The sequence below is a fragment of the Pinus tabuliformis genome, chromosome J, assembly GCF_031772625.1.
Source record: "Pinus tabuliformis cultivar Carrire ecotype Pingquan chromosome J, CPIR1, whole genome shotgun sequence".
NCBI classification, from domain to species: Eukaryota; Viridiplantae; Streptophyta; class Pinopsida; order Pinales; family Pinaceae; genus Pinus; species Pinus tabuliformis.
In genome coordinates, this window is record NC_142295.1 from 434,995,782 (window position 1) to 435,010,934 (window position 15,153).

The 15,153-nt window shown below is 34.9% G+C and overlaps 1 protein-coding gene across 15 annotated transcripts; it reads right to left on the reverse strand.

The window, feature by feature from the left end:
* Positions 1–4,259: 4,259 nt before the first annotated feature.
* LOC149227670 (rho GDP-dissociation inhibitor 1-like) lies at positions 4,260–13,388 on the reverse strand. Of its 15 annotated transcripts, none has more exons than XM_089377860.1 (7): positions 12,945–13,388; positions 12,544–12,627; positions 12,077–12,354; positions 5,303–5,369; positions 4,995–5,213; positions 4,772–4,896; positions 4,260–4,595 (listed from the first exon to the last, which is right to left on the reverse strand). In XM_089377860.1, exons 3-7 carry the CDS (start codon positions 12,257–12,259, stop codon positions 4,527–4,529), a joined length of 663 nt encoding a protein of 220 aa, XP_089233986.1. In that variant the 5' UTR covers positions 12,260–12,354; positions 12,544–12,627; positions 12,945–13,388; the 3' UTR covers positions 4,260–4,526. The 15 variants fall into 15 exon arrangements, with proteins under 15 accessions (XP_089233986.1, XP_089233992.1, XP_089233994.1 ...); XM_089377866.1 differs by having other exon boundaries at positions 12,077–12,357; XM_089377868.1 differs by having other exon boundaries at positions 12,525–12,627.
* Positions 13,389–15,153: the final 1,765 nt, after the last annotated feature.

Sequence of the window (15,153 nt, forward strand, 5' to 3'; positions counted from 1 at the left end):
CGTGTCCGAAAATCAAGACACGTTCCGAATTCGAAATGTCCCGATTTTCAGGCACGAATCCACTCGAATCGTGTCCAATTCGTCGGAGTCAAGAAACGTAGGGCCTGGGGGGCAAATCCAGTTTCATAGACTAAAACTAATATAGGTTACACAATGATCCCAAGGCTCACGAAGAGAATATAATAGTGTAATTGCTTAGCCTTCCCGTTTGAGACTTACATCTATACTAGACAATTGACATAAAAGAGCATTGAAAGAATTCAAATGACCAAAGGTCTTTGTACCTTCCTTCATCTGCAAACTATACAACTGTCACTTCAAGTAGATTCCATTTGTCAAGAACTTCGTCATATAAAAGCTTTCTAACTTGATCCATAAGCTTTTTGTTGCTTTCTCTCCAACAATGTTAAACAACACATCATCTGTGAAGCACAGACAAATAGCACTAAGGGCTCTTGCATCCATGTCCTCCCAGTCTTCTTCATCCATGTCCACAAGTTTCTTTGCTTTGCCCAACAATGCCTTTGCCACTCCTTGTTGCATGAACATATCCCACATCTTAAGCTTCCATAGCTCAAAGCTATTACTCCCATTTAACTTTTCGATTTCAAACTTCGCACTCTACATCTTCGCCATTGACACATACTTTTCCCAAAGTCTTTGATAGCACTTGTTGAGTTGAGCAACAAAAACATAACCTGCAAATAGATTTAATTGCAAAAAATAATGGCAAATAAACAAGATAACATAATACTCCACAAAAATCAACAGTGTTTTACATGGTAAAATCCTCCTTGTGAGGGAAACATCCACGAGGCAATGATAATCGGTATTCTTATTATTCAAGGGAGATTTACAACGGCCAACTCACAATGATACATTATCCAACCATTCAACGCACTCTCAATTCGTTTATTTGTTCGTATTGCGCCTCTACAAGCTTACATGGATAAATAGCAACCTATTAAACATGTCCACTACTTTTCAAGTAGTTACAAAAGAATTTTTTTACATTTAAAAAAATAAATAAATAAAATTGTTCCTTTTATATGTTTTTTCCTAAACTCGGATCTAAAAAAACAACCCAAAACATAAGCTCATGTATCATAATTTGTGTATCATAATTCAGTTCGTGTTACACAGTACGAAAGCTCAACAAAACCAAGCGAAGAAGGAGATGAACAAAAATTGGAAGGATTGTCCTTTGGGCTATCTATCTCACTCGTACAAGTCTAGTTGGGGTTCCTTCTTGTGGCAATGAAAATCAAAGTTACAATCAACCCAAAAAGCCGAGAAATTGAAGTGTCAAAGAATCTACTAAAATAGCTAAGTTCTTAAGGAAAGAAGATCTCCTATAATGAAGTGAAGCCTAGAAAATACACTATATCCAAGCCATATATGAAGAATTTTGGAGATCACAAGTAAACCGAAAACACAAACCTGTGATAAGTACCAAAATAATGAAGAAGACCCGAAATATATAGCAATATATTCAATTTGACCAAAGTTGACCTTGTAAAAAAGTGATGTGACATGGTCTTGGTGGGTTCATTTGGTCAAGGGTCTAGGTCTCGAAATTTGCCAATTGAAAATTCTATAAGAAGAAAAGTTTTTGTGGGTTTTCCTCTCAGTTTGAAGAGGTTTTGGCCCTGGCTGATCGCCTATATCTTGTGTCCTCTTGTCTCTTTGTCCTTTATGTTTTGGTAATTGTTTGATGAAAAAAACACCATAATAATCAAGTTGAAGAAGAATCTAAGTAAGAGAAGTAAAATGTAATCACAAACAATTATCATCAAAGATAAATGAATCATTTTGCTCATTTAGCTACTATCCCAAGAATATAGGGAAATAGTTGGCAACTTCTAACACATCTCTAGCCCACATGTAAAGAAGAATAAGCATAAGTGTGCAATTGATGATGATAATGATTCTCTCCTTCCTCTAGGTTTGTAAAAGGTAAGGGGTCTACAATGATAAGCAGACCTAGTCCACTACGAGCAACTTACAAGACACAAGTAGGTCCACACATGTGAAGCACTCTAATCCAAGTGGCATGTGTCAAGCTCCAAGTTAACAACAATCAACATACAAGCCTCTAATACTTGAATGCTACTCCCAACATTCTAACACTCTTCCTCCAAGGCTCCAAAGATGTAATGTATCTCCAAGGTCATGTACCTCCTCAAAGACTACCATACCTAACATGTCCACTCCCTCAAGCCCAATCGAAGCCTCCATGCAAGCAACCATGCAACCCCATGTTGTCTAAGGTTCAACACTACCTTACAAAATGTCTAAACTCCTCCAATGCAAGGTATCCACATTGACATTCTCAATAACATTATCAAGTATTTTAACACAATTATAAGTTGTGTAAGTGTTCCATAATTTGTAAGTAACTACCAAAGTCAGATGTATTGAATAGATCTATTGCAAGACACTATTAACAAATACCTCCACATTGATCCAAGAAAACACCAAACAATCACCCAATTATATATCTCATAATAGCTAATAAGCTAAAAAGTTTTAGCAATGCATATAAATATAAAACCAAGAACCAATTGTATTAGTGCCTTTCATATCAATTATAATGGATATACATAGAACTCCAGTTTGCTTTCTGACCAAAGAAGATACAATGGAACACCAAAGTTGTAAACAATAATAGTGCTAAGAGAATAGGTAATATAGCACAACCAGTATTTTTTTATCATAAAAAATTTACAGGATCATGATGCTCCCCAACTTATCATTTAGGGTGAGTACTATGATTATAATTTGTCTTCTAACCCATCGGACAATCATGCATATGAAAAGTCTTGCATTATCTTCTAAAACACACTGTATCTGTTCACCTAATCAAGTATAAATACACCAGCGTTGACATCATATTACTATAATTTGTCTTCTATCCCAACAGACTACAACGTATACAGATATTGGCCTATGAGCGAATCACCATTTCAGTTGTTTTTACTCATTCTCTAACGTCCCACGAATGTTTATTTCCATACAAATGTTGACCCATAAGTGAATAAGAGTGACTCACTTTAAGTTGTTGAAGCAGGCTGCAAAACATAATCGAATTACTGATATTAGAGGCCTATTGTAGTAGCAAGAATTTCGAATTACTGATGATTTATAGTTAGTAAAAGTTTGTTGTAATAGCAACAATTAGTAAATATTGGAGTTAATTCCTTCCAATCTTTAAAAGCTCATTCTTGAAATTTCACAACAAAATATTAAGCTAACACGGTGAGTATGTTATAATAAAGGAATTAGTAGATATCCACTTAATGTCTTTGTCATTCAGGGCTCAACTAGTTGGTAAAGCAGGGGTGATGATTTCCCCCACACTAAGCTTCAAATAGTGCCACAAAAAACGGGCCAATTCATAATATCATATCACCTGAATTTTCTTTGTCGAGATTGTCCCTATATCAGTGCAAACACCGGAATCAGTGACTACTTATGTTGTCAACAGACATTTCTAGAATGTTGACTACCTTTTATAATTTATTCCATATGATATTATGTCCACATCCCAAATCGAGATTTTCATTTGGACCCTAAATCCATGTCTGCTTGAATCCTCTATGAACTGTATTTATCATTTTATTCTTAATAGGAATGCATGACAATTAACTTGATTGAGTATGAACAGCCTCCTCTTGGTTCTAGGCAAAATTTTCTTTAATATGGTAAAGTTAAAACCAATGCAATTTCCACCCTCCCCACCACATGGTAGTAGTTCCTCAGTTCAATATGCCCCAAGTTCCTCCTGACCTACTAAAAGCATTTAGTTTATGTTACTCGGTGCATTCAGTGTTCGCAGATTCAGTGCAGATTGATAATGGAAGATCTATAACACAACTTACATAGCTGTCAGTTCTTTAACTCGGTTAGATAACTACATGTGAGCTGCTTAGAGAAACATAATGTGTAACTCGGTTAGATAACTACATGTGAGCTGCTTAGAGAAACATAATGTGAAACATACTCATGATCAACAAGATTAAAAATGGACGACCTGCATCTATATCAGATACAAAACAGAGTAACTCTAAACCATATAGCATACACACCTCTGATAAAATTACATACACGCATGCTAAGTTTATTACAGGCCCCAACTGTAAACTTCAGAAAAGGCTTACATTCTTAAACTATAATACTACAATGTTTTCTTAATGTTGAAAACCTACAAGTTTTTGGGGTGGCGGAGACGAGTAACAGAAGAAAAGCACACGAGAATATATACGACTTTCGCATTATTGTCAATAACTTAATGCATACAGCTTTCACATTGGGATACAACTTGAAAGATACCATTTCAGTTATGAATCAGAAATATATTTCAAAGTGTCTGATTTGTATCAAACATGTTGAACATCTACACAGGTTAAGATAACATAATTTTACTTTTAATTTATACTCAGAACGTAAAGAAAACTGCAACAGAATCTGAAACAATCCTGACAAATGTTGGCGCCTTCGACGAGTTGACTTGAAGAGCTTAACTTCTACCAGTCCTTCTTGATCTCAAAAGAATAACTCACTTCAAGGTGACATCTTCGATCATCATCTACAAACTGTACAGGACATGTTAAATTTTTCCCAAAACCTTCAGCGAAGAAAGCAGAACACGTTTCAACTATCTCCAAAAACTTAATCTTTGTATCATACAGAACTTGAGCGGTAGTTTTGTTGGATGAGAAAAAATTGCATAAAACATTACTATGTGTATTCATATCCCTGAGTTACAAACCTTTGCTTTGGCTGTATAAGATCCACGAGCAAGAGCACCAGATGGAGCTGTCTCCTCTTCCAAAACATGTACATATGGCTCTCGCTGAGGACTAAATGTCCCCAGCATACAGTGAGTCTGGTCAACTGCATAGACCAATAGATTGTCAGCATACTTTGAGACACTGTCAAAACAAAATTCATGCTTAACCACAAACAAATTTAAGAACCTCAAGTTAACCTACCTGGAAGTCCAGATTTCCAAACTCTGCTCTCATATACTAAACCAGAAACAATGTTATGGCGAACCATAAAGGTAAACTTCAAACTGTACTTGCAACCTTCCTTTAAAGTAAAGGCTATGTCACTGGCACTTTTCTGAAGAGGTAACGATAAACTTATTTCTTGATGGCCATAAGGTACGATCCCCAAATAGAGAAAAGTAACTTCTGGCTCCATTTTCTCTGAAAATACAATATGAGATTAACCATGTTTAGAGAATAATCCAACTATCAGCCAATGCATGAACATAAGCAGTACATATTATAGTAACCTTCAATGAAGTTGTAGTCAATGCAACCAAGCAATTGCTCCTTCCACCTTCTAAGGCTTTCATCTTCCTGAAATGTAATGCAAGCCAACGATTCATTAATGCTTATGACTCTCCACAACCCACTCCACATCAGCTCAGGCAAAATTCCCAGCAAATCATAAGAGTTAAATACAATGTGCAGTGGACAAAACTCTATTTTGTGTAGCACCGTAAATCATGACAGTATTCCCTTGGCAAGGCAATATTTTAAAATGTTCTACGAAAGCACCAGACCATACTAAACAGCATGCATATAAAATTTCAAAGGATATTTCAAGACAGGATACAACGTACACAAAAGCAGCCCTGTAATTAAATAAAGGAATAAGAACTAGTAACGGACCACTTTGAGCCACCTGTCAATATAATCCGACCTTTTCCTTGTAAATATTAAGATTTAATAAAGAAATTGGAAACAAATGAAAGATTGCAATAAGGAAGTAAGTCTTAACGGATAGGCACGAAGCTGCCAGGACTAATGATCATGCCACACAGTAAAAAAATAAAAATGTTACTGTAATTAAAATTCGGTAATAAAATCAAGAAAAGGGAAATATTGTGCTCCCCTTCGGCCAACCATACAAATAGGGGCATGTAAATTCCAAAATTGACTTATGGGAATAACCCAAAGTTATGAAGATATGACATAAAGTCCAAAAAGTCAGCGGGAAGTGGACTACATGAGTTCCCAGGTGAGCGTGAGTTATTCATGCGACACTTGGCAAGTGACGTTATTTTGACAAATTGATATGGAGGAAAAATGTTATTTAGTAAACAACTTCATTCTTAAGAAATTATGGTAAACATGCAACCGCCATTAGAAAGAGGGATGAAAATGCAATTGCAAGGAACTCAACACTAGGAACCTACAAATTGAAAAGCGACTTTCCAATGAGAACTTTCAGCGAAAGCAACAAATTTAAGTCAAGCAATTAAGACTGTAAATGACATGGAAGCTAAGGGAGCATAAATTCAAGCTCACCTTCTTGGGTCAAAAGGAAGAAACCACCTAAGCAATTTCTTAAAGCCCTCGAAATTAAGCATGCAATTGAAAAAATTTAAGGCCATTTACAAGGAACATGTCACTAATAATAGCATTATTTCCCAAGCATTTGTTGATTTTTATAAGTTGGGATTTCAGCCGAAGGAAGATTTGCAAAAGAGTTTGAAGGAGCATAGCCCAACCCAACTCTTCTTTCATAAATTATATAAAGAATTTTGGGATTTCAATGGGGCAAACTTATTGAAGGTGTATATACTATAAAGATACCATCCAATTCAATTTATCAAAATTGTCCACCAAGAGAATAAGAAGCTTATAACATACACTAAGAGTCTAAGAGTAATCTATAGTTGGAACCCATCACTCTACTTAATGTATATTACAATATTTTGACCATAGATCTAACATGGTAACTCAAGTGTATTTGCTTACGATTGTTTGGCTTGAACATTGGCTTAGTTCAAAGCAAACATATCACAAGCATATTACGTTGAAAATTATATTACAATATTTTGACTATAGATCTAACATTGTAACTCAAGTGTATTTGCTGCCAATTGTTCGGCTTGAACATTGGCTTAGTTAAAAGCATATTACATTGAAAATTATAGTGATCTAAAGGGGCAACAAACAAAGAATTCTTTGTTTATTAAAGTTGATTTCAAGAAAAGCCAATAATGGAGTAAAATAGTCATTTATTCTAAATACGTTTGAGGTGTTAAGCTTTATCAATAAGTTGTAAAACTGCAAATGATTACACTCCTTGTCAAAAGTGATATTGAGACCAAACATTCGAAGAAGTTGACCTTACTCAAAGTATGTTTGAACCCATTTGCTACCAAACATTAGTCTTGGAGGTGCTCTCTTGCTATAGCCTACTTCCAAGTTGAAATAAAAATATTATATTTATTCAAAGACATTATTAACATAACAAAATACAAGAATAAGTAATTTTCTCTAATACTTATCCATTTCATCTCTTGAGATCAATCATCACAAAACAAAGTTGCCACACAACCATATGTTCCCTATGCTAAGGTTTTGACTAAATAAAATATTATATTTATTTAAAGAAATTATTAACAAAACAAAGTACAAGAGTAAGTAATTTGCTCTAATTATTATAATTTTAAGGTCATGGCTAAGCCAAACATCAAATTAGTGTATGGGACCCCCTTGTTTGTGGGACAAGGGACCCACTTCCGCATAGCGATTTCATTGCTAAGTCTACGAAGGCATACATACTCTACCCCCTCTAGTTTTGAACCTATAACCTCTTAGGAGGAAATACATGCTCTTAACTATTAGGCCCACTCAAATTGTATCCATTTTAGCTCTTATAAGCAATCATCACAAAAGAAATTTGCCACTCAACCGTATGCCCCATGCTAAGGTGGTGACAAAATAGAACAACCAACATGCAACATTATTTTTTTCTCTTGTTTCCTTTCCATCATGGCACTATCTATGCAATTAACCTAGCATCTAAACAATTTCAAAAACCTCACTAACAACTACCAATGTGGGGACAAGAATAGAATTTCAACATCTAGCCTCAATAATAAAATTTCGAAGTCAAAGCCTCTTCGTTTGGAACCACAGTTGCATAGGAAATGCTCCAATGAGTTGGGGAACCTATTCCTCACATTTCCTTGTTTCTAGGAACTTTGGAGCTACATCAAAACACTCAAAACTACTAGAAGCAATTCTAAAAGCTCCAAAAACATTGCGGGATCTTCTAGACCAGGATCAAACCATTCCAAAAGTTCCCAATCCATTCTTGCGATTAGGAACTTCTATAGAGTCCTAGCTTGTAGCATTCTCCACCACGCATGCCCAAAAACCATTACCAAGATCCTTATTCACGTCATATTTCAGCACTATGTCATTGCTTTTTGGCCCACAAACAACCACCAATGCCCGAAATCATTTTCATCCGTTTGTGCTTGGAGACCCTATGACCCAAAAGTCACGGAAGTCTTGGAGGGTAAAGCAATCTCGAGACTATGGAAGCTTCAACTATTGCATGGTACTAGCTAATGAAATCAAAGGGATAAGTATAAGATCAAATTTGGTAAGGGTGGCTTTTGTACATCTTGCACATCATAATCCCCACCTTCCAAAACTGACGTCCATTTCTAATTGACTTTAGCATTGTATATAAGTTTATAACTGAACAGCTGAATTTCAGTCAAAATTGAAGATACAATTCATTCTACCTTAGACTCTATGAATCTAATTTTGGTCCTTGATCTGTACTGCATGTATCCACCTTAGTGACATGAATAAGATGCATACATATGACAGTTCCCTTGCAATGCTTGTTTTGACTCATGTTATTTTAAAATAACGTTGTTGTGGTTTGCCCATATTATTATTTGAAATGTACCTTTCTGTATTGCAAGTTATATTGCTAGATTCTTGTATTATATTTATATATTGTTTTCCATCAACATATCATCTCATAACTGTCTTATTCAAGTTCAATATAACTTTGATCATAAACCGAATGCGTTAGAAGGCAAATTTTTTAGCATGTATCATACCAAACCGTGTTTAAGGATAAAGCCCTCATCTGAAGGGCTCTTCCATGCATTGTACTTATATATTGTTTTCCATTTCGTAACTGTCTTATTCAAATTCAAGATAGCTTTTAATCATAAACAGAATATGTTAGTAGAAGTCAAATTCTTGACCATGTATCATACCAAACCGTGTTTAAGGTTAAGGCCATCGTCTGAACTTTGTAGTGCTCTTCCATTCCCACTACTTGCATTTCCTATTGATTATTTATTCTTCCCTCCTTTCTTTAGTGATATTTCTTTGACATTTATTTAAAAAAGGGACTGCTGCAACACCACCTTCTCTTTACCGTTAGGTTTTCCTCGCTGTTCTGTTTTTGTTAGCTCCTTTGCCCTGTGCGTCTTCTGCTTTTGTTTTCCATTTGGCAGACTATGTAACAGCTACCTTTTATAATTAAATAAATTGTTTGGGCACAATTGAGTATCAAATTTAAATTTCAATATGGTATTGTTGTTTCACTGACTCGTGAATGGAATTAATTAGCTGGAATTATGTTATGGCTATGTTATTTTTCAATTTTCGTAGGTTTCCCTTGTTTCCCCTATTTTTGTTATTATATATATTATATTATTTTCACTCTCAACCTTCTATTTTTTTTGCAAATTTAGACAAAAATTCTGACGTTCCAAATACTCATAAAGATGATGCTCCAGAAATTCTCGTATTCCAGAAACTTGTGCAACATAGATTGGAACCAGCCCAGCCAAGGAAGCAATAATGGACTGTACTTGACATTACTAGCCTTCCAAACAAGGCTTCCATACTAGTCTTCACAACACCAAATATGACTTCTCGAGACCTTCTCATAGAAAAAGCTTCTGCCAACAATCAAATAATAACCTCAATAGTAAATTTATATGTTGGAGGTCTCGACATTGGCACCAACCAAACCAAGAGAAAGCATGACCAATATCCACCTTGTAGCACTAACTAAACCAAGTGAACGATATGCCAAATCAAAAGCACATCGTTCCAGTAATCATCACTACCAGCATTTCTACAGCAGCAAGGTATTAAAGCCTTACCAAGCAGGTGCCAACTCTCAATTACTCTTCACAGTACACAAGTGTCTTTGCAATGCAGCAGCATAACGTTAGTAAGACTCAACATGGCACTTACTATCAGTGGTTACAAACTTACAACCATACTAACAACAACCCTTTCTACTAAAGGTGGCCAATATAGAAGGAGACTAATGTAAAGAAACTGGCAGAGTTTTCGTGACACTGATCCCGATTACACGCAAGATCAAAATCAGGCTCCAACTGTCAAGTCATAACCCGTCTCTTCTCCCAAGGCAGTCCGTTACATCTTTTTTGATAGTTGCAAGTTGATCTCACCTTTAGTGACAAGCATTATCTAAATATGGCATGCTAACCAGTGGTTTCAAGCGTCATTAAGTGGACTCACACCTCTTTTATGCATGGTAGAATGCACCAGATATAACTATCCAAAAAGAACTGCAATCCCCACCACTATCAAGAACTTGACTTGCCATTTTTTCTTTCCTTTCTCCCACCCATTAATTTGGACTGAATTCGGAAAACTGACAACCACACAACTTGTGAAGTGTTTTAATTTTCTGTTCAATTTTTCTGTTCAGATGCAGAGGGAAGTAATGTTATAAAGGCCTTCTTCTGCCACGGAACCATGTCCATGTCTTTTACTACTGATACAGATAATATGCAAATGCAAGGTTGGCAGATTTCTTGGTTTTTTACATGAATCCATAGTGTTGGAAGTCTCCATTAGTAATTCCCGTATCATTTGACTCTCATATCATCTCCCGCATCAGAATAAAATATATATATATATTTTAAGCTGTGTTCTAAAGAACATGTTGTTTGGAGGATACCAGTATATAGATATAGATATATATGAAATTGATGTCACATATAGGTATTAAATATATTACATAAAAAAAATTGCTTCTAATTACTTTACATGAAATTATATTAGGTTATATGGACAACTAATTAAATATGTATAGCATATTTTTTTCTTTTTTATTAGAATCGATATTGCTTTTCTATCCAGAAAATATTTTAATTTTATTATAAGAGAAATAGGCTATAGAATAAGCTTCACAAATAAAAAATAAAATACTAATTAATAAAAAAACAAAGTACACAAACCCCAGAAAACATGTGGATAAGAAGATGTAACGCCTATTAACAGAGGAATATGAACAGAGCAGGCAGATTAAAGAAATAAAAAGAACCCCGATTCGCACCACAATAGTTGAATAGGAAGTTATAGTCCTAAATGTTGAGAGAGTGAACAAAGGTGGCATCTTATATTCTAGCATATCAAAAAAATTGATGAATTTTTCCAGTCCAACGACATAATACAAATTAAAGTAGGAAGTAGCTTCAAATTGCATTTACAATAATCTTTTTTAAGATGGAATGCAGATGCCTGGTAGCATAAAATAAAAGTGGATGTATTGCTTATGGAAGCCATAAAAGATGAGTCTTATTTACTGTAATGAAGCTATGCTGTATGAAACTAATTCTCAGCTATTGAATTGCGTCCAATCTGAAAAAATAGATCCATTACAATACTGATATTTCCTTGAGCATTCTATCCAATCTGGAATGTTGTCAGATCTATTACGATAATAATGTTTCCTTGTTTCACGTGAAAACACAGTCCTTGTTTTGCATGCATCGCTATTGCAGTGTTCTGACATTCTTTCAATTAACTAGGAATTTACTGATATGTCCATGTTCCAGGCATGCTCTTAAAAATTTACACTTCCGGTTAAGGATTTGACTCGAAAGCCCCATTTCCAGAGTTCCAAAACAATCCAAAACATTTTATGTTATTACTATTACAGAGAAATCCCGTCAAACACTTTGAGATTATATTGCACAGATGATACAGCATAGCAAAAATCAGAGGGAAACAAAGAGTAAATCAGCTAAAGGGCACACTTGGGTATTCGTCTATGGCATGTGCGAAACAGCCGCGAATGCATAACTAAAGGACCAGCATGAAGAAACCATATACTAAGCATTGATAACATCATTGTAAAAAAAAAAGGATTTTGTGCACCACTAATAGTTCAAATCCCAGGAAGTCATTTCAGTAGATCATAAAGCAATATTAACCTTAATAACAGCCACGAATTAGACCTTGCCGCGTACCTTATCTAGCTCCAATTGTTCCTTCAAAGGCATCAGAGGTCCCGGCACGTAATCAGAAATACTAATACCTTGCCCTTCATCCGCCTCATCATCCGTTTCGTACAAAGTTACCGCCGAAAGCTGCCTTGTAAATCTGCTGTGCCTGAAAGACTCCGATGACCCAGGCTCCGACGATCCGTTCATCTTTGAACCCTAACCCCAGAAAAACCCTCGGAAGATATTCACTTAACCTCGAACCAGCTAAAGTATCAGAGAATTAAAACCATTTTCCAATTCTCCTGCTTCGAAATGAAGAAACAAAGTAAATATCCATCATTCGCCTAGAAATTCAAAACTAAAACACTTCAAAACATTCATTCCTTAGCTTTTTGCTTCAAAATGCCTGTAACCTACGGTATCCAGATAAAGCTTCACGAAATAAAAGCTCCAAAATGCAGAAAGGAGTTACATTTCCTACTACTGTTCACCTAGAAATCCAAATCGGAACGCTTCAAAGCTTTCACTTTCTTAGCTGTCTGTCTCAAAATGCATGCGACCTTAAATACTTCGAGCTGAATCTTAAAAAACAAATAAATATTGAAGTTACAAAGAGTATAAAAATGCGCGAGATTTTTGCCAGACATTTTGCCAAACATTTTCTGTTCATTTCACTTGAAAATTAACAAAAAGAAACTAAATTTTCGGAGTTTCTGTTGCTTCCAAGAGCTTTACTTGTACAAAGTTCAGAGAAATGAAATCTTGGAACCCCAACCCATGTAAATGCCAGTGAGATTTGAACATGCAAACTGTATTTTGCGGCTCTAACTATCGTCACATGACTGAAAACGTAGATTTCGGCATGAAAAACTTCATTTTTTCGGTCACATACCTGACAGAAAGCGCTATAAATTTCTGTCACTTGATTGCCGCCCAATCTTTCCCGTCGGGTACTTCGCCTGCAGCTTGGCCACAGAATTTTTTTTGTTTAAATAAAGCCCTAAAAAGCCTGCTGGTCAAGGCGAGCGTGCGTAGGGAGACAAATAAGAATCTATAGAGCATTTAATGCGAGCGTCGAATGCGGGAACAGGGATCCGTCGAGCATGATGCGATCTCCTTTTACCGAATTTTTTAATACAGATTTGAATTTATGATGAGTTTGAACATGAGGATACGTGCCAAGCCGGGACAGGATGGTCTCCCTCTCACGCTGGGATTCGTGAAAATCCAATTGCAATCTCAGAGAATAGCAATCTCAGCGGTGGAAGACCCATCAACGCTCCTCAATGGGACATTTGGCATCTTCGGTTTGGAAGGAAACATTCTTCCAGAAAGCTTGGGAGCATGTTGTTCTATACGAGTCGGCCGAGGGTTGGATATTTGACCATGTGACCGTTCCTTATAAATAGGAATTTCGTTACATACATTTAAATTTAGGTTTTAATATTATTATTATTTATTTATTATTATTTTTATTTGATTTTAACATATTTTGGGTCAGGGAAGTTTATTTAGTTAATTTGAGAAATGTGAAATTATTGAAACTCGAAAAATATAGGTTCAAATCTCCTTATTGTGACTTAGGCTATGGAGAGGAAGACACATCTAGCCTCCCAAAAGTTTAGTGGTTTATGTAAGTCTTTCGGGTGTTTATATTTAATGTACTTTTTCTCCTCTAAAGAAAAAATACCTCATTTTTTTATCAAAATTTATATTTAATGTTCTATATGAAAAATAAAAATGCTTTATGTTTTTTTTTATACTTTGTAATGTGTTATTGTCAACTTTTACTTAAATAGTTAGTGTAAATTTGTAATTTTCAATTTTAATGAATTATTGGTTTTAATGTAAAAAATATTCATTGTCCTCAAATACCTCTTCCACAACTACTTTTTACAATATTAATATCTCATACAATTCCATCCGTTTAAAATGGTTCTTCTCAAAGTTTAGGTCAAAAATGTTGGTTTTAGTTCTCATTGTTTTGTGTAGCCCAAAAATACTCAATTCTCAAAATGTTTAAACTAGTGCTTAAATGAGTATTATAAATGTAATACCTTTACACTCGAGCATAATGTAAATATAAATAAATATATAATTTATTGACTCACTTAAAGTGAAGAATTAATAGTAATAAGTGCCTTTAAGACTTCTCCATGCAATGTCAAAGCTCCATAAATGAGAATAAATGAAAATAAATATGTAATAAATTCAATACTTAAATTAGTTTCATAACCCAGTGTAGTACAATGTATATGAAATTTGATCACAGAATGCAATGTCCATGTGGTAATGATAATGAGTTACACAATACTCTTTATATATTGGGATGACAAATTCCACATATTGAAATAATTTAATCTTGAACCAAATTTACTATTTTTTATCACAAAATTAACAATCCCACAACAGTTTCATGGATGACCAAAGTGTCATTGTTATGCAAGTTATGTTGACGTTGAAATCATAACCCCCAAGTGTTTTCCCACGGTTATGAATCAACTGAGATCCTCAAAAAATCTAAAATCTGGCTTTCTTATGTTGCCAGATTTTGGGAGTTGGAGAGAAGTTTGCTATATGATTACATGACTCCTCAAGTAACTCAATTGGACTCAAATATTTAAATCATAAGTTATAATAATGATTTCTCTCTCTCTCAAGTGTTATAGTAATAGTCTCTCTCTCTATATATAGAGAGAGATTCTCCTCATAAGCTTGACCAATTATTACATTTGGGAAGTTTTCTAGATTATTAGAAGATTCCCCAAAATAACCCAACTATATCTAGCATCTAGATCATAAGTGATAATAATGACCATGCTGATTTTTATAAATTTATACTTATTTTATTTGTTACACATGTGGACTCATCAAAAGGCCAACTCAATCTTTCATGTACATTTAGGTCATATATGCTCTCATTGGGATAAAAATATAGTGTACCTTTCGAAAACAAATTGGCCTCATATTTTATAGTCAAGGGATTTGCAGGTGATAGAAAATAGATAGTAAATTCTTTAGATTTTATGCTCTCTTTCTACCATAGATGATTATACATCCATCCCTATCCAGTTATTTTCACCATTAATCATTGATTATTT